Source organism: Leptinotarsa decemlineata, unplaced genomic scaffold (genome assembly GCF_025532065.1).
Source record: "Leptinotarsa decemlineata unplaced genomic scaffold, Ldec_3_MD MMD2_tig00026299_RagTag_RagTag, whole genome shotgun sequence".
Lineage (NCBI taxonomy): Eukaryota > Metazoa > Arthropoda > Insecta > Coleoptera > Chrysomelidae > Leptinotarsa > Leptinotarsa decemlineata.
The window spans coordinates 1,136,865-1,157,485 of record NW_027412676.1 but is presented as its reverse complement, the minus strand read 5'-3'; the positions used below and the strand labels follow the sequence as shown (position 1 = coordinate 1,157,485).

The 20,621-nt window shown below is 34.3% G+C and overlaps 2 protein-coding genes across 14 annotated transcripts in view; one reads left to right on the top strand and one right to left on the bottom strand.

Moving 5' to 3' along the window:
• The window catches only part of LOC111508188 (hyperpolarization activated cyclic nucleotide gated potassium channel Ih), a 298,974-nt gene that overhangs the window by 127,279 nt on the left and 151,074 nt on the right, over positions 1-20,621 (bottom strand). The window lies entirely within an intron of this gene.
• On the top strand, positions 1,876-19,981 carry LOC111509360 (15-hydroxyprostaglandin dehydrogenase [NAD(+)]). 3 transcript variants are annotated; one of them, XM_023165081.2, is made up of 7 exons: positions 1,876-2,027; positions 2,360-2,413; positions 5,515-5,680; positions 5,724-5,850; positions 8,485-8,591; positions 13,852-14,103; positions 19,843-19,981. In XM_023165081.2, the coding sequence occupies exons 1-7, from the start codon at positions 1,969-1,971 to the stop codon at positions 19,957-19,959; spliced, it is 882 nt and encodes a 293-aa protein (XP_023020849.2). In that variant the 5' UTR covers positions 1,876-1,968; the 3' UTR covers positions 19,960-19,981. The 3 variants fall into 3 exon arrangements, with proteins under 3 accessions (XP_023020849.2, XP_023020850.2, XP_023020851.2); XM_023165082.2 differs by having other exon boundaries at positions 13,852-14,108; XM_023165083.2 differs by lacking the exon at positions 2,360-2,413 and having other exon boundaries at positions 1,877-2,027.

The window sequence follows — 20,621 nt, the reverse complement described above, 5'->3', positions numbered from 1 at the left end:
ATTCCTATATTATGAAACGAATTGGTGATCCAAAACATTGTTAGGGCCATATTGAAGAAATCATTTTAAGAATGTAAAAAAATACCAATTGTTTTAGATCCGAATGAAACTAGCTGTTTATGATATTCATCTGAAAAATGTTCAGTTTAGGATGTCATATATACATGAACTTTTTTATAGTTGAAATTTTTGGTGAAACATTGATCAACATGATTAAATCTTGAATTTTTTCCGAGATAATGTGAATACATATGTTTGCAGATGAATGAAGAAAGTTAGTATGGAAATTTTGAATATAATGCATTCTGACCATGAAAGCCTCACTCAATTCATCATCATTTTCTCTGAATTGATGAAGCCGTCCTCAACCATTTCTTTGCCAGATAAAACATATTTTTGTCGTCATTTCCTGTACTAATGAAGTTACAGAAGAAAAATCAACTGTTTGCACACTTTTTCTGTCAGGTACAAAAATGCCCTACATAATTTTTTCGCAGAGACATGTTTTGAAAATTTTGTCCGTAAAAGTGCTGGAAAAAAACACCAAATTTTTCACGATAGTGGTTTCAAGGACAAACTACAAGGACTACAGAAAAGAGCTGGAGATCAAATCCATTTTGAAAAAGGTTCTCAGGAAATTTATTCCACATAAACGTAGTTCTCCAGATTGAGGAGTTCTTGAACAGGGAAGTTCTAGGTGTACTGAGTTGAACCTCAAAACGATGAACAGCCCCAGTCCGTCGCGTCGCGTATTTCTGATATGTACCGCTCTTGGTGGGATCAAATGTGCCAAGTCACTTGAATACTTCCCATTGAACCATCTATAGAAAAGAGAGACAAATCCCAACCTTTCTTAGATGTTCCAGGCTATCAAGGTTGCACGTGATGTTCGCGTCGCCAATCAGGCGGATGGCTCTTTTCTGGATGGAATACAGCAACTTCAGGATGTTTGGTGGCAGAGCTCCATACATGAGAGAACAATTCTTCAAAGAAGATTTGATCTGAGCTAGATAAAGCATCAAGTTGCTGAGGGTGTAAAGTTTTCTGTACAGTGTACAAAAATTCCATAAGTTATTGCAACTGCCACGTCGAACATAATAGTGAAAATATGGTAAATATAAGTTTTGAGGACACCCAGCGATTTTGATTTTGATTGTTGAAGTGAAAAGTGTCAAGAAAGGAGAAATAAGGTGTAAAGGTGACCTAGTGAATAAATGCTTGCGTTTTTAAATAGTTTATCTTGTGAAAAAGAAGGCTGAAAGGTTGCCCTTTTCTGAAGGGCCGTAACTTCGTAAATAAGGGAGAGCGTCGCTTTTTTCTTTCGGATTCGAAATCTACGCATCAAAATACGTAAGTACACTCAAAACAAATATTTAATGCCTTTCTTGAACAGAAGGTGATGAAAATGGGAATTAACTGAATTTTTGCATTATCAGACAAAAAGTTTTGTGAATCGTTCAAGATTCGATATTTTCAATCTGACTATATTTGCCATGGACCTAAACTATATTTTATTTTTATCAATGATTTAATGACTTTCATAATCTACTCGAATGTTCAAACCATTTTTATATAACTATTCATGAATAATTTCCACACTATGTACTTGACTCAAAACGCATTTCACCACACAGTATATTTTCCAGTTGAACTGGTGTCAACCGTGTTTAATTGTTATCACGAGCAATGTTATTGATTTTCATGAAGTAACTGGTTAAAGTATTCACACTATTCATATATTATATAATACGATACAATATGCCTAATTAAACGTTAATTTGAAAGTAAATTCAGTGCTACATCTGCAACCCCAAAAACCATGATTGCTAGAGAGAGACAGGTAATCTATCGATAAAATCAATTCTGTATATTTCATTGACACAAAATCAATATTTTCAATATGTCAGTTATGACAAAGACACTATGAAAGAGTCAATAAAAATGTGGCCTCAAGTGAGGTAATTTAAAATGTGGATCCTTTCAAAATTATGTGTATTACAAAAATTCAAATCAAGATTCATAACGCAGTGAGTACTTTTTTAGACATTTAAAAAATTGTATTTCTAGGACATAGGGAACATTTTTTTTCTAAGGACTGCTTGTAGGGACAGTTACAATGATTCTAAACAAAAAAAATATTTCAAGCAGAAATTCAATCTGTTAATTTCCCAATTTTCAGGAGAAAAATTACATAGATTATCTAACTGAATGCATAATGACAAGTTCATCCAGTAAAATATCATACTTTTTTCATATTCCTTTTGTGTTATGGTCGATGAGAAATTGAAGCCTACTATTAACGACATTGTTAACCGAAAATAAATCCATTTATTTTCTGATAGAAGATTATTTTTTTCAGATTCAGAGTCAAATCATCAGGTCGGGACAAGAAAATCGATAACTATAGAACTTTGTGAGTTTCATTTCATTGAATATTGTCAAGTGGTCTAGATGCTAATACTTTATCAACTTTAGAGCCTTTTAGTTGTACACCTATAAGTAAAAGCAGTAATGGCCGTTGTCTGGTCTAGATATTGTTAACAAAGTTTATTTTTTGAGATAGGTTGTTACCTGTATTATCTGAGCCCTATTTCGTTAATTTTCGATTAACAAAATACTATAAAGTCGCTTTCTCCTCCAAATTTCGATAAAAAAATGCATGGCGCTTCATAGCTGCTACAACTCTATAAGTATACTTTTTCTCAGTATCAACTTCAGTATGAATTCCTGAGATACAGGATTTACTTTTTTAGAAAATAATGGCAAAGGGCAAAGTCTGAACTTTACAGTGTGATTAGGTCGGGGGTATCAAACCATCCAATCTTTATGAAATGTATTCACAAATTATAATATTAATGAGGATTTCAGTTGAGGTGTTGCATCTCAAAAACTGTTTTTCCTACTGGGATGGAAATTGATATCATTTTTTGGTTATGAATAGAGCTCAAATTCTTGAGTAGTTTTATAGGCAAACGTTCACTGACAAGAATTTTCACGATGTTCCAGTATGACAGGAAATATTCCCCCTTTTCTCTCGTTGACGAGGATGCCTTTCTTCAACCAATATGAGATATTGGGGTGATACTATTATTAGTGTAATACCTAGAAGTTTTGTAAGAATTGATATTACTGGATATTACATCGATTCAAAGAAAGACGACCCCCGAAAAGAAGAAGAAACTCATAAATGACAAACGATCAGCAAGAAGTGTGCTTTGTAAGATTGATGAAGATGAAAGTAGGTTTTGGAAATGAAATTTGTATTCAAGGTTAGAGATGAAATCCGGTATCACTAACAAAAGACTGGACTAGAGTCCATATATCATGGAAGAGTCAAGAACAAGACAGAAGAAAAATTGAAAGTTGAAAGAAGTTCGTCTCAGCAACTGGGATGAATCTGAGTCTCCAGGTGTGACACATTAAGCAAGTTTTTCCAGGCTCAGTGAGTCTTCCCTTTTCTCTCTATTGACCATTATATGGTAAGTAGGAGAGCCTAATGTCTAACAAGTATACGTTAGAAATATATAGAAAGAACGCTATAACAGGTGAACTAAAAAAATTCTCCGGAATCAACATTATGAGGGCAACAAAGTTAGTATTCTAACTATCGCCGTGAAGTGGAAAATGGTTTAAACGGTGGGACCTTTACACCTCCAAAAATGGCTAACAAAGAGTTCATCGGGGAGACGAGGAGAAAGTACATGAACTCACGAGAAAATGCATAGGGATTACCACAGATAACAGGAAATAAAATTGAAATTCAAATTTTAATTCAATATGAAGAAATGATAATTTTACCGACAAAGCGTAAATGTACATATGCTTTTATATGTATATCATAAACCACATGATATTGGGTCAAGACTAGAATCATAACGATGGATATAAAACTAATTTATACATCACAAAACAAAAAAAAACAGATGACACCAAAATAACATGAAAAATTGACTGATTTGGTCAGTCAAGTGATGGAACACTACCACCGTCTCAAAAAATTCTGGAACACTACATAAAACCAAATTTAGAGGAGAGTTTTTCAGTTTTTTTGAACACAGAATGTTGTTAAATTTTCAATTTCTGAGTGATGAACAGAAAGAGTTGTTGACATAGTTTGTTCATGAGAAATAGTAGTCACACAGAATTCATCAATGTATGAAATCCTTAACTACCATAATTTATGGTGAGTGTTCAAACTAGTTCTTCATAGACAATCGTTAAGTTTTCGTTATATCTGATTATTGATGACTTTCTTTTTACTCACAACCTTATTGTTGAATAAATATAGATACAGAATATTTTTGTGGTATATATATTGGCCCCGGAGCGCCAAATAATTTTTTTTGTTGTTGTTTCATTACAGTAACTAATAAACGTACAACTGTAATGGAATTAGTTTCCGATAGAAAACTAGTTATTATCCTATGACAATTGTGGATACTAATAATCGAAACGTCGAGAAACAACTTGGTGTGGAATATTTTTCCTACCTTCTCAGTTTTGGCATTCTTTCATCAATTTTTTATTTTGCTCTATTTTTTTATATGTTTATTTGCTCTTTTATATTTTTCGATACTGTTTTAATACATTTGTTATAATATTCTTCTTCATATGTTCTAAATTTTCGTTGTTGCACCGAAAATTATTGAAAGCAATACCACAAGACCTCAAAATTGATCGATAGAGGTTCAGTTTCAATGGAAACTTTGTTATTCAACAATGCGAAAAAGAATTTTAACAGATTTTTTTTCAACAAATCTACCATGAGAGCAACCACCATGATAAAATCATGAGTTATTAGGACAGATAATTATGTATTTCAACAGTATTATGAATGAAGATTTTCCACTTTGATTAGTTTTACGAATTACTAGCTTTATGTCATTTCCTTGAGAGTGATCAGTGATTTCCTATAGCGATTCTTTATGTATGCGGGCATTTTTTAAAATGAATAATGAAAGTATTGGCCTTGAATGATTCTTCACATGATACATCATATCTAAAAAAATGCCGAATAACTACAGAGGCCTGTACTGAGTGATCAACAGATGCCTGTTGCATCCAGCTAGAAAAAAAACTTTGATCATACATCTAGAAAGACTGGCTCCAGTTTCCAGGTCGCAAAAATTTGAACAGGGGACAATGTTACGAGTCTGAGCATGGTGATCAAAAACCTATCACGACGTCACTTCAGAGCCTGTTTGAGTCTCTGAAACTCAAGTTGAATCTCTTGCCAGAATGCTATCGCGAATATACCGGGGCATTCGAATGTGGAGTCAATAACGAACCTTTTCGAAGATCAGATGGACGACTATAGTTTAGTAAACAAGGGAAATTGGTGCGATAACAATTGTCTAATTGAAGTAGGTAGTTTTTAGTTGTATTTTGAACTTATAAATAAAGGTACCATATTTGGAAAAGTTCACCAGTCATGTATTAAAAAACTACATATAGACATAACATTGGAGACGGTGATGAGACATAAAAGTATCAATACTTCTGAACTACTTACAGAAAAGACGGAACATCAGGAGTTCAGAAAAGGGATATGGGAAGAGGAGAAATATTTTTGCCCGTTTTTCCTGAATCGAAAATGGGTCATAAGATCGCCCTCGTGACAGGAGGTACCGACGACTTTGGTCTGCTTTGTGTGAAGGAATTGTTGAAATGTGGAACCAAGGTAAGGATTATTTCTTTATTGATTCTACTGACCATAAAATAAGGCCATCATGATTGCAGATATTGATGAGAATGGAGGGAAAGAAGTCATCTGTAAGCTGAGTAAGGAATTCGGAGAAAATAGAGCTGCCTTTATCAAAACTGATATCGCAGATACCAAATTGTTGAGGAGTGAGATTATTCATTAATTTACACTGAGCGAGTCATAACGTGTTTGCCTTTCTATAATAAACATAATCATTTCAGAAATAACCTAATTAGTTCTAGTTGAACCAGAATGAATCTAAAAATATTTTGGTATAATATTTATTTCAATTTTGTATTGATCACATTTGTATTTATGATTTTTCATATTATTGACTGTGAATACTAGGAATCCGCACGTCCAAATGAGAAAAAAACTCAAACTACAATTTTTTCAAGTTCTATTCCTCGCAAATTAATTGAAATGTTTACTATTCATTATATTGAATCGTTCCTCATTTTATTGACATCATGAAAAATTCCAATAATTTCGAAATTTGATGATTGCAAATAAACAAGAAAATGATTGCTCGATGAAATTTTTTCAAAAATATTCCAGCACTTTAACCGTTGCGATCTTTTGCCATTTTGTTTGTTCCTCGTTGGAACAGCGTATTCGCCAGTTTTGGCTCCCAGCAACTAATGGCTATTCGTACACCTCGAAAAAATGCTCATCGGTAAGAAATGTCGCTCGAATGAGGTTATTGCTTAAACTGAGGCCTATTTTGGGGCGAAAGATAAATCGTTCTACAAAAGTGGTATTGACATGTTAGAGCTGCGCTGGAAAGATTGTGTGGCTCTTGATGGAGATTACGTTGATGAATAACGTCAATTTTCAAAAAAAATGCTTTCTTTCTTAGGCCCAGGACTTTTCAGCCTATTGAATGAAAAAATCAAGATCGACAGAGAGCGACAGCATCCAATACGACGTAATTTTTTGGGTAATTGAAAGTTCACACTCGACAGTGCGGGGACTATCTATGGATTTGAATATTTTTTTGAAAAAAAAAACACAAGCACTACGCTCTTAGAGCGGTGCCTGTGCGAAAGTAGCGATTCACATTGGATTTGAATCTCTGGAGAGTAAATCCATTTAAAAAAACGTTCTCAGAAAGTTTATTCCACATAAACGCAGTTCTCCAGACGAAAGAGTTGTCAAACAGTGGAGCTCGAGGTATACTGAGGTGAACCTCAAAACGATGAACAGCCACAGTCCGTCGCGTATTTCTGCAAATTATTTGCAACTTATCTAATAGTTAGAATATGATACCAAGTACGTCTCATCTAAGAAATGGCTGAAGAATTGACAAAAGAACTGAATTCTGCGAGTATACGATCGACCAAATTAATAGAAGAATTTCATCGCCAATGTTTTATTTTCAGACGATGAACCGTTTTATTCGAACGGGTATGTTAATCGACGAAATCCTTTTTTTAGTCTGATGAAAATTCACAAAGGATGCAAGGCAACTATACCAAACGACCGCAAAAGGCTCGCCAAGAGGTCAATGCGTGGGTCAGTGTCATGGATAATACAATTATTACCCATAGTGCGCAGGCTCTCACCGTTGGTATCAAACAAATCGTCCTATGTTCTGGGTTAATTAGCCGTGGTTTGCAGAATTTTATACCTGTCGTTTCGTCTGCTACTGCGGCAGATATCATTGAATGCGAAGCGGCAACGCGATCGAAGTGATCTACCTTACTGCGATATCGTCTGTTTGCGCATCGCAGCAAGCTTAATCACTTCGACGTTTGATAATGCAGACCACGGCTAATAAACCCGAAAATATCAGACAATTATTATTGATCCATACTTTTTCGATAGAAAGTCAGAACAATTATGTCTGAATTTCTCACTGGATATATTGATTTATGATTTGAATTTAGCGGTTTTCTGATATTCAAATAGCATTAATCAGCATGTGGTTACAACAGGATCCAGGTAGGTGGAAAGGAAGAATGCCCCGCTAGTTCACCTAATCTGAGCCCATAAGATGATATTGTTCAAAACGTAAAGACCGGTAATATACGTGACCTGAAAGATCTAATCAGGCAAGACATGCATAATATAACACCGGCTGCGTTGGAAAATGTCTGAGACGATTTAAATGCCCTTTTTTTGTATTGGATACAGAAGTTGCATTTCATTCAATAATTGTTATCACGTTCATTTTCCATGTAATATTTTGTCAAAATTGGAGTGAAGTATATTAAAAGATTCTGTACTGTCGCCCACGAGCTAAGTAAAATAACATTGAAAATTAAAAAAGAGTGTTTCATTCAAAAATACACTTGATTATTCGAAGACAGGACAACCTGTGATTTGAATTATGTCAAACAACAGTAAACCAAAATAAAATAAAATAAGGGAATCTTCAAAAACATTTTGATTAACGGAAAAACATATTTTGAAACAGATTTAGTTATTTAATACATGCGTCCCTCTATTGGCGCAATGTATAAAGAGATATAACTGTAAGGCTGATTTCCAATAAAAATTTTTGAAAAAACTAAATATTTTCAGCCAAATCTTCCTTAGATTCTCATAAATTTGTCTGAAATTAACTTTCATTCAATAGCAATTGCATAAAATAATCAATCTGTTAGAAATTAATGAAGAAGTAAATGAAATGAGGAATGATAATTAGATTATATTAATAGTAGAACATCATTTCATACTGTGTGAGAAAAAAAAAGCTAGTTTTCAAGTTTCGCAATGAATGTAGTTTCTTCAATAATATTCATTCATTTAATGTAGTTTATTTCATATATCATCAGATGCGTTCAACTGGACAAGAAAGCACTTCGAAAATATCGATATTGTCGTCAATATTGCCAAGCAAGTGCATACAGAATCGTGGGTGGAGCAAGTTGAAAAAAACGTGGTAAGTTGAAAACTTTATTCAGTATTCCTATCACAACAAGATCACTCAAAGAATGTTTTCCAACTCATGTAATATCTTTTTATTCCAATATCCACCGGAGGTAGTGAATTCGTGCCTCAATTCGGACTCTTGAGGCAAGTCATTGCGAGTTATAGGTACTACAAAGTTTTTCAATCCCAGTTGATTTGTAAAAGAATCGGGATATTCATTTTCTGAGTGATGAACAGAAAGAGTTGTTGACATAGTTTGTTCATGAGTAATAGTAGTCACACAAAATTCATCAATGTATGAAATCCTTAACTACCATAATTTATGGCGAGTGTTTAAACTATTTATTCATAGACAATTGTTTAGTTTTCGTTGAATCTGATTATTGATGACTTTCTTTTTACCCACAACCTCAATGTTGAATAAATATAGATACAGAATATTTTTGTGGCATATATATTGGCCCCGGAGCGCCAAATAATTTTTATTGTTGTTGATTTCATTACAATAACTAACAAACGTACAACTGTAATGGAATTAGTTTCCGATAGAAAACTAGTTATTACTCTAGGACAATTGTGGATACTGATAATCGAAACGTCGAGAAAAAACTTGGTGTGAAATATTTTTCCTACATTCTCAGTTTTGGCATTCTTTCATCAATTTTTTATTTTGCTCTATTTTTTATATGTTTATTTGCTCTTTTATATTGTTCGATACTGTTTTAATACATTTGTTATAATATTCTTCTTCATATGTTCTAAATTTTCGTTGTTGCACCGAAAATTATTGAAAGCAATACCACAAGACCTCAAAATTGATCGATAGAGGTTCAGTTTCAACGAATACTTTGTTATTCAACAATGACAAAAAGACAGATTTTAACAGATTTTTTTCAACAGATCTACCATGAGAGCAACCACCATGATGAAACCATGAGTTATTAGAACGAGTAGTTTTATCTATTGCTGTTAGAATTTATAAGAATGGACATTCATTTAGGAAAACTTTTAGATCAAGTGCTATTCCTGAAATAGTCTCAGCTGAATGTATCGATTACAAAATCGAATTAAATTAATTTTATCAATCACACATACATCTCTACTTCATGCCGCCAGTCAGTTTTATCGCTGTTCGGAAGAAGTGTTTGATCGAACGTAATATCGCGGAACCTCAAAATTTGATCGATAGAACTTTTATTTTGAACGAAAACTTTGTTTTTCAGTTTTTCAGCAATATCATGAAAGCAAATAGCATGCTAAAACCACAAGTCTTCCTGACGAGTAGTTTTATATATTGCTAGCTGCGGTATTGCTAAAAAATAACAAAGTTTGTTTTGATAAAAATGGACATTCAGCTGAGAAAATTTTAAGGCCGAGCGGTACTCGTGGAATTTCATGAAATATCCAATTATTGAAGATACAGTGGTCGAATATATTATACATCTTCATTGCGTTACGTATTCTTTTTGAAATTCAGAACTATGTTCTGATTAGAATTGAAAATATATGCATTATTAAACGAATAAATTTTATTTGTCAAATTACGATCTTGAGATTCTTGTTTATTATATGTGAATTGTTGGTATTCAAGGGGGAGTTTGAGCTGAAGAATTATTGTCCCAATTTCGTGAGGTTTTGTGAATCAGTGAAGGGTGGCAATTCGTTATTCATTTTGGTCTCTTGTATCTGTTTATTGTATTGTTGAGTTAAATTTACAAATTGATTCAAGTTGTCTGTGTAGAGTTGAAGTTTAGTCACTGTCATGATCATAATATCAAATTGGACCTGGGAGTTTGTCTGTAAGCATTAATGCAAAGTTTAAATATTTAGTTACAATCATATTTGAATATTTGATTTCGTTGGTTTAATTTGATAAGGACAGTGACAGTGATTGAAACTGTGAGAATAATGCAAAACTAGGCTTTGAGAATCACGATTTATTCAAGGATGATGATACCTAGATGGTAATTTCATAACTGTTTCGTCTCTGTTGGTAAGGAGCGTTTTATCGCTGTTGTGAAGAAGAGGTTTATCGCTGTGAAACTTTGGTGACCTACACTTCAATGTTTTCAACATTCTTTCTAGTCTTCAGTTTTTCAATCATTTTGTCGCTCTGAGGAAAAAAATTGATTATAAATATCTAGCTGTCAGAATGAGAAATGCAATTTACATAAACCTATACCCACTAAATAATTTTCATTGTATCGTAACTGAATTGAAATCACAATAGACATTTCTCAGATTGAATGATACTATGCTTCATTATAAGAAATTGAATTGAAGAAGCTAATACAGTATTTCTTTCGAAGTGAAAATGTATATCGAATGTAAACCTAACGATTTAGCCACTGTCCAAAGTGATCTATTAGAACCGTTGGAAATGCCAAGAACTCTGTCTCCAATTCTCTGGTTGTGCTGTTCTTTATATTCGTTGATTCCTAATCAACAATTATTTCTACAAGTGTTAACAAACCTGGTTATGATCGGTAAGCGAGAATTTCAGAGGCTACAGCTTTCTCGCAGCTTCTGTTGAACCATGGTTTGTAGTCAGGGGGTCGCTTCATTTAAGAAAGAAGTATTTATCAATGCCTGATACAATAAACTCACTCATCTCAGAATCTCATGCCGATGAATTATCAGAGTTGAGACAAACGTCTAGCCAGGAAAGCTCGCAAATTATCTTGAAAATCTTCCCATTTAGCAGATTTGTAGTGCCAAACTTTGCGTGGTTTGAATTTTTCTTCAACTCATGGGTGATTAATTCAAAACTGAAATGATTATGTCATGAGATGATCACAATTGAGATTTTACGGTGTAAAGATCAATTTTGGTTTTTTGATATGTATCTCCCAATTTGTCATCTTGATCCGCAATTATAACTGGTTCATCAATAATTTGAGTGAAATCATAGCTCAATACAGAAGCCAGGGCTCCAATGACCTTGCTCATCATTAAGAAACCTTCCAATTGAAGGATTATGGTGTATATTTTCTGAAAAGAAAATTAATAACGTCTACACGTCGAAGCCAATGACATCACCTCTTCAAAATAATGAAGATTGTATCAAGGAGAGACACGTACATATAAAAAAATAAATATTTTCAAATGAAATCTCTCCTCAAATATCAATAATGTACCAATATTCTATCAGAATATTGGTACATGAGATATTTCTGTAACGCTTGGGGCTTTGTTCACGAGATGGAGCTGTTACTATCTAACAATATTTCTGTTGAACGATGGTTTTATACGTGTAGTCGAGCCGCATTGAAATTATTCGAGTCACAGACGCTTTGCTGTTTGGGTCAGATCTTACCTGCATTGACGAGAGGTAATACCTCGGAAGCGGTCTATAGGTGATCTACACGATTGATTTCAGCATGGTCCTGCTGCTAAATGAACACGAAACCTCTGCAAGACTAACCTCCTCGAGATACTTGCATAAATGTCTGTTGGAAATTAATGAATGTACAGTGTGATATTAGCCAGGAAAGTAGATTTATGGCAGGTAGTTGCTGGAACCTACTGTGTTGGTATATTGGAAGAGATAAATGTTTTCAGATTTAATGTCATCTCTTTAATATATACAATGGAATAACGGCATTGATAAACAAAATTGATATATTTTAGGTGTTTCTAAAAATTACATGGATAATAAAAAATTCGAATTTGCTCCATAATTCAGCCTTCAACTTCAGGAAGTGTTTTGTACAAATTCAGAACTGCGAAAAAAGAATTTGCAATTCGGGAACTTTTGAAATAATTTGATGACTGACATATAGAGACACACTTTAATCACTAAATCTACTCTGAAATTGAACATACTTCAGTTCAGTCGTTTTTTTATTGTATGAACGACAGCATACTTGTCTTGTCATTTCATTTGGATTCCAGGAAATAGGCTGCGGATGCACATCTTCACCGGCAGCAGGAAGTTGAATACCTTAATGAGGATCTAGAAGTGATTTCGAATTGTGGTGAAAGTAACCAGATCCATCTCAATGCCACAAAATCCCAGGCATCGGTTTTCTCCATGAAGATAAATGTCTCCGAATCGAATATAATAATGGCAGGACAGATAATTTCGCTTTCTGCTTCGATAAGTCTGTTGGAGGTTAAAATGGACACCGACATGTCTTGCCACAGGCATGTCGCTGGAATTGCAAAGGCTGCTTTTCAAAAGCTTAGAACACTGTTCCGAACCAGAAAACTATACACACCTCAGCAACTTTTGATGCTATATAAAGCTCTTTGGAGTATTGTTCTCATGTGTGGAGCTCTACCCCTAAGCATACCCTGAAGCTGCTGGATTCCATCCAGAAAAGAGCCATCTGCCTGATTGGAGACACAAACATCATTGGCAACCTAGAAGATCGAAGAAAGGTTGGAGACTCGTCTCTCTTCTATAGATACTTTCACGGGAAGTGTTAAAGTGACTTGATTCCACTAAGAGCGGTATATATCAGAAATGCACGACGAACTGTGATTTTATCTCCATCGATTCAAATCCAATAAGAATCGCTACTTTCGCACAGGCACCGCTCTAAGAGCACCTTAAGGATTTTTCTGTAGTGCTTGTGTTTTGTCCTTGAAAAAAACAAAAAGGACCAACGGATTTTTGCCTGATTAAAATTTTCAAGAATATTATACGAATCTGTATTTGCATGTCTTTTCGGGTGAAAGAGGTCAACTATTTCATTAACTGACCCTTAAAGATCGAAATCAATAGTATCTTACTCAATGAGCAAGAAATATATCCATTATTCGTAAGAATGGAATTTGTCGATGTAAGTCGAAGGCGAGTGCCGTAAATCATTGCTCGTGAAAGCTGAAGTGAAATATAAAAATGTAGGCTTTCACGGCTGGCGTTAATGTTTTGGTTAGTTTCCGGGTTTTGCCGTGGTCTTCTTTATTTTCTCCAAACGTTTCAACTGTCACTGCGGCAGTCATCTTTAGTTGCGTGGTCGAAGTATTCTTCTTGACGTGTCAACTGACGTGTCAACTGACACGTCAAGAAAAGTAATTCGACCACGCCACTGAAGATGATTGCCACAGTTGCACTTGAAACGTTTGGAGATTATAACCAAAGAAGACCACGGCAAAACCCGGAAACCATTCAAAATGCTGCAGTGAAAGACAGGACGAATCTCGTCAGCGGTCGATATAGAAGCTTTTTTGTCATCATAAACCCCTATTCAAAACTAAAAATACAATAACTAAGTCAAGTTTTACTGATTCACCTTCCACTAATGTTTGATGTTTCTCAACAGAAAGGCATTATCCGCGGCACACTTCTAGGTTTGGAATACATGGGCACCCACAATGGGGGCAGAGGTGGAGCGGTGCTCAACATGATAGCCGCCCCGACGCTGGATGACAACAAAGAATGTCCCGTATTCGTAGGCGCGAGACATTACATCATAGGCTTCGGTCGCGCAATGTCGAACCAATATTACAAGGATACTGCCGTCAAGGTCGTGACATTGTGTGCTGTCGAAGATAATTTAGAGTCTGCAAATCGAGTTGAGTGAGTATTTAACATTAGTGTGAACGCTTCGAAACGCATTGCAATGGCATTTGTGAATGCTTGAAGAATTGATAGGTAGAATTCGAACCTCCAGCGTAAAATTATTTCAAGAGACTGATTTTTAGTATCTGTTTTTCGAATAGAGTTTTCAAAAAAGTATTTTTTTTTTCAGCGAGAATTTCATAGGAGAGAAAATTAGTTTATGGTGGGCAACGGCTGCACATGCCCACTTGTATAAGACAAAAATATCATATACTAGTTGTTGCCCGCGACATTGCCCGCGTAGAATTTGGTTTGTCACATTAAGTTTCATGACAGACCATTTTGAACAGATAGCTACAATATTTTTTCATCAACCTAAAACTTCAGGTTTCCAACTTCAATATAATATTTGAGACCCTATTTTTTCTCCTTAGGGGATGGAAATTCCTGATTTCCTTTATTGATGCTTATTTACGCTATACAAACAACCTACTTGCATATAACATTCTAGCTTCAGTAGCTTTAAATGTACGTTGATATAAGAGCGGCAACAGCTAGTAATTTATATTTTAACTGTAAAAATACGGTAACTGGAAAATTATGCCAACTGCACTAAGTAATGAATGGCTTCGAGAATCGAATTATGTTTTTTAGAAATAAATTCGCAAAACTTAAAACCGTCGAGTGGTATTTTCGGCGATGCTCAGACCACCCCTCTTCCCCTCCGTATCGTCCCACGTCGCCTTACGGTGGACGCGACGCTTAATGGCTTACTGCGTTGCGTCAAGGTAATTTTTCGAAAGATTCGTTCGAATTACTTAGTGTAAAAGGCAAAGTTCATCTTAACTGAATACTCAAAACGACAATTGTATACATTTTTATAAGAATTTGACAGAAATTCTAAAATATGATTTGTGAAAAATGTATCCAATTCAATTGTATTTATGATAGATTTATGTTATCGCGAACTTTCATTTCACTATTTAGGATAAATAATCTCACGATAAATTATCTGCAAGTAACTCCAACGGAACAGGCAGCGCACACCAAAATAGCTCTCAGGAGGCAAGAACTTTTCCAACGTACTCAATGCGTATGTAAAGTTTCATCAAAATGCGTTCAGTCATTTAGGCGTGAAAGAGCCACAAATATACATACATCCATCATTCATCAGAGTTCTTTTCGACTTTCTTAGGGTATTTTCATCTTTCACAATCTGGGAAAAATATGAAAATTATAATGGAGATTGCAAGTATTATTGAAAATAGCACGTACCTTGAAAAGTTACGTGTTCAGGTCTCCATTACGATTTTCATATTTTCTTCAAATGGAAATGTGAAAATACCCAAAGAAGGTCGATAAAATGATATGATGATTGAAATGAAAGCTCCAAAAATGAAAAGTCAACATTTTTTCAATACACTGCTTGAAATAATAATTGGTGTAACACAAAAAATCGCATCCATTCAATTGATGTGACATATACACTTTAGCTTCCAATTACAGTTGGTCTCTCTTGAATTGTTTTCTTTCAGTTTCCAACAGTTGGTTTCTCTTGAATTGTAACAGTTGAAATGTGCCAATTTGGAATCCTTACTTTGTCAAAAACATATATGCGCATGAGCAAACCCAAAGTCGTATCACCAAGTTGTCCCCACAAATTCGTGACTTACCATATAATCGTCGCCTTCAAATACTTGAATTACCTCTTGAATTATCTCTAAACGATCTTCGATTACGAGGTGATCTTATTGAATCACTCAAAATCTTTCACAGATATTACTCAATGAATCTGGACTTTTTCATGCGGAGTAATGATGAGTGACTGAGAGGACATTCATTTAAAATAGTGAAAGATTCCTGAAACTGTGTCGCCAATATTTTCCATGCAATTGTGTTTTCTTTCACTGGAACGGCCTGTCTGAGAATATATTTTGTGCTTCATCAATTAATACTTTAAAATGCTTTGGATAAATACTGGAATTGTAAAAACTATTCTTTTATTACGTTTTGATTGGTACATTTTTTCTGTTCTGAATTCTATATCTTTGAACCGCTATGCCACCTAACATTAATTGAATGATAATAATAATATGATCTTCAACTCCATCACCTTTTCCATCTGTAAAAACTGGAGCCTGATAATGAAATGAAAGATAACCAACGAAATAATGAGACGAGCTTTAACAGAGCAAAAATAAAAAAAATATAATAAAGCTGAGCTGACAGTCATTATTTTGTATAAGCAATTAAAATTTCGACAAACCTCAAGGGTCATCAAATATGATGCACGAAACAAGTCTTGCGGTTTTTGAAAAACCCTTATAGCAAAATCTTGCAATGATTAGTATCAGCTATTGTTCGTGTGCTACATATTTAAAAAAAAAAATTTTTTGCAAATTTGAAAAATTATTTATCGCAGTGTTCTGCATGTTTCTTTTCAAAAAAGAAATTTGTGGTGACAAGACAGTTTAGTTATTCCCAATATGTCACGGAGAATCAAGAGAAATACAATGCATATTGAAGGAATTTATTGGTAGAACAGGTGAAAAATCACATTTTCTGTTAACGCACTGTTATAGAAGTCTGCTACTGGAATTCTGAAAAGAGGAAGTACGCTCGAGAAAATCCAAGATTTTCCATTGGAAATGAGAAATTTTAAATTACAAAGGGGATGGAATAGATAATGCAGAATGAAGTCAAGAATCATTGAATTTTCACTAGCAAAAAATAGGAGCCTGTAGTTTTTCAACGCCTTTGTATGATTCGTTTGGCGATCAAAAGGCTAATCTTTTCAAGTAAATCGTTGGTGGATATATGTATATGAACACCTCACGAATATTGAGGTGAAAGATAAAGATGTGTTATGTGAATATACAGTGTGTAAAAGCCAAATGGAAAAAATTCATTATTTCGGTTACGGTACATATTTCAACAAAATCCCCAAATACGTAAAATTTGAATTATAATTTGTCATATTCCAGCGGAAACATGCTACTCCTACCTTCAACCCCCGGTGAATGATAGGGGTACAGGTACAACCCCCAACTTTTCAAATGGGAAGTATAGGCTTGTGATATATCGTTTAAATGATAATAAATGATAAAAAATGATAATAAAGGAAGTAAGCACAAACCATAGCAGTGTTCTTTTTAGATGGTATCATTTAAAAAAATGTAAATAATTTCCGTGACAACATTAGTTTAAAACGACTTGTGAACTTGTTTTGTATGTTACAACAGCATTTGTCAGTATTTTAATTTAAGTTCAAAGTTCGTTAACTTCAAGTCTGACAAATGGTTAGATAAACGGAAATACATAAAATAAGTTTTACAAATGATTGGTTACGGAGATAAAACCCGAACACAACAGGAAGTAGCTCGCCTATTTCATGAGAAATTTCCTGATTTATCGCCCATATCTCAAGGAACAATAAGCAAAATAGAGAATCAGTCTAACGAGCTTGGTCATGTGGGGCAGATAAAAAAAGCAGCTGCCAATGCAATGAGTGATGAACTCAAATTAGATGTGATGCTTGAGTTTGAGAAAAACCCACATACTTCGCGTAGACAAGCATCCACTACATACAATGTTAGCCATACATCTATAGTAAACATATCAAAAAAAAATAAAATGCATCCTTATGAAATAATACCTACTCAGGAGCTCATGGAGAACGATTTTGATAGAAGAACTTATTTTTGTGAGCAAATGATGGACATGTTGGATGAGTGTACTTTGTCTCTAATCGGTCATGCTATTCGACGAAATTGCCGTTACTGGTCAACGCAAAATCCTAACTGGATGAGAGAAGAACACACGCAATACCCTCAAAAGGTTAATGTTTGGGTAGGGATTGTAGGAAACCATATCAATGGTCCCTTTTTTTATCGAAGGTAACTTGAATGTTTCCTTGAGGGTTTCCTGATCCAGGAAACCCTCCAGCGCGATCACCTGATCTTTCATCATTAGATTTCTTTCTATGGAGATATGTAAAGAGCATTAAACCTTCAGATTTTAATGACTTGAAGGAATAAATAACGCTTGCGATTAGGTCGGTCACGCCTAATATGTTAAATAAAGAAGACTGTTTTATTTGAGATTAGGATGTTGTCAAGACGTTCGCGGTGAATATTTTGAACATCTACTTCGTTAACATCCACAGTTCTTTTTCGTATTCTGCATTTCATAACGTTTTGCATTACATTTTAGTTTTTGAGTGTATTTTATCAAATTTCGGTAACCACATGATATTAATTTATTTTATCTTAATTGTTGCAATAAACTTGAAAGCGATAACATTTTTGAATAGAGAATGAAGAGACACCTTTCAAACGATATATCACAAACCTATACTTCCCATTTAAAAAATTGAGGGTTGTACCTGTCACTCGAAGGGGGTAGCATTTTTACGATGGAGAATTTCGAATTATAATTCACATTTGACGTGTACAGTAACCGAAATAATGAATTTATTCCATTTGGCTTTTACACACTGTGCTGTATTGCCAGAAACTTGGCAATACAGCGATGAATAGCTTGTCAGATAATTATAAGATAATGAAAATGGAAATCTTGGTTGATGGGGATAAAAAATCTTTGAACAGTAAAGGAGAATATTCAAGTAAATGTCGAAAAATATCGATGACTGATGCCAAGTATGTCGATGAGTACACCACCGAAATTGAATGAAAAGAATGTGAATGATTGTTCAGAAATTGAAAAGTAATAAAAGCCCACTCGATAACACAAAGTATTTCCCTAAAGGTAAAATTCGAAAATGTGCTTATGAAGGAAAAAAAATCAGATGTGTCATATGTTCAAAAATTATTCCTTTGAGCGATAATATCTCAGAAGAATTGTTCCTTCTCAAGAAGAATTGTTCTGAAAATATGTGCATATAAAATTACTCTTATGCTTAATGGAACTTACATTCATATAGTGGTATATCCGATGGTATATCAGCTGTAGCAACTTACATTCGATGATTTCCTCTTTGACGATACCATACTTTCTACTAGTAATATTTATGTGATGTTTAGGATCACTTTTATAGCGACCGTTGGAAACTGTGCAGTCATTGTTCTGACAGGAATTGACCGATACTGCTGAAAATCTATAACTTTAGTGAAATTAATAAAAACACTTTTGTCTAATTACAACTAGTTGATTTTATTTATACGACCGGTTTCGGGTTTAACCCCATAATCTTCAGTGTTGAATTTTAAAGGTGGCACCCTGGTTCATTCAACTACCTGTCGTTTTATCTCACCTAAAAAAAATTCCGATATAACCGAGTTTTCAAATTTCACATTTCAGTTTTATACTTAATAATGGGGTTAAACCCGAACCCGGTCGTATAAATAAAATTAACTAGTGGTGATTAGACGAAAGTGTTTTTATTAATTTCTTTAAAGTGATCATGAATTACCACAAAATAAACAAGTCATCAATCATACATATTAGAAAATTCATAACTAACGTATCCAAAAAACATTTTTTGCCAGATTTTCATTAAACAAAAACGCAACACACGTTTCGCCATACAATGGCTTCTTCGGGCGTGTCTTTATGACCGAAGAAGCCATTGTATGGCGAAACACGTGTTGCGTTTTTGTAAAACTGTTTAGTGAAAATCTCACAATGAAGTGTTTTTGAATATACTATACTCGGAATGGAATCCTTTCAATGATAGTTAACATGTATTCGACACTTTGAGCCAGTTTAAACTCACTTGAATATTTTTTTTCAGGAAGGATTCACCTGGATGCAACCTAGCCAATCTTGCGTTATTAGCAAAAACAGGAACCGTTTGGACCAACATCTGACCTACTTTGTACAATTCATATTTTTTGATATGTCCCCATAACCAATAAAAAATTTCACAATCATTATTTAGCCTTTTTAACCAACCCTGTTTGATGGTAGTCAGAATGTATGAATGATTGAAGCAAGATGGGAATATTTTTTAGGAGAGATTGCAAAATCTGTGGCTTTCGAATTTGAATGTGAAAAAATGTAAAAGTAAGGAAGAAAGTAGGTGAATTCAATAAGCTATTCAGAAAGAAGTTGAGATCATGTAGAAATGTTGATACAAACTGTTTGAAAGCAGTTGTTTCGAATTTCCAATTCGTAAATGATGCTTGGTTTACACATATTTGTAAAGAGTTTATTGAAGTTAATTACATTCTTCCTTTCTTTGGCAGTTTTTACAATTTTTTTGTACAACTAACAGTGATTTTTTTGAAATAAATGTTCAGAAACAAGCACTTTTCCTAATCGCCAGAAATGCAATACTGTTCTACATGCGCGTTTCACCAACCAAGTTGAAGTCTTTAGAGGATGTTTTTGGATTTATTCTATGCCAGATGTTTCAGGTTTACCTTTTATCAAATGGAATGTTCATAACAAACCTACGGTGAATTGAGTACATTATTTATGGTATTGCCATCAGTAAGATAGAAAGCCTCTAGATATTCTGGGGGAGAAATATGAAGTTGTTCAAAAGGGGCAATGAACCACTAGTCGTAA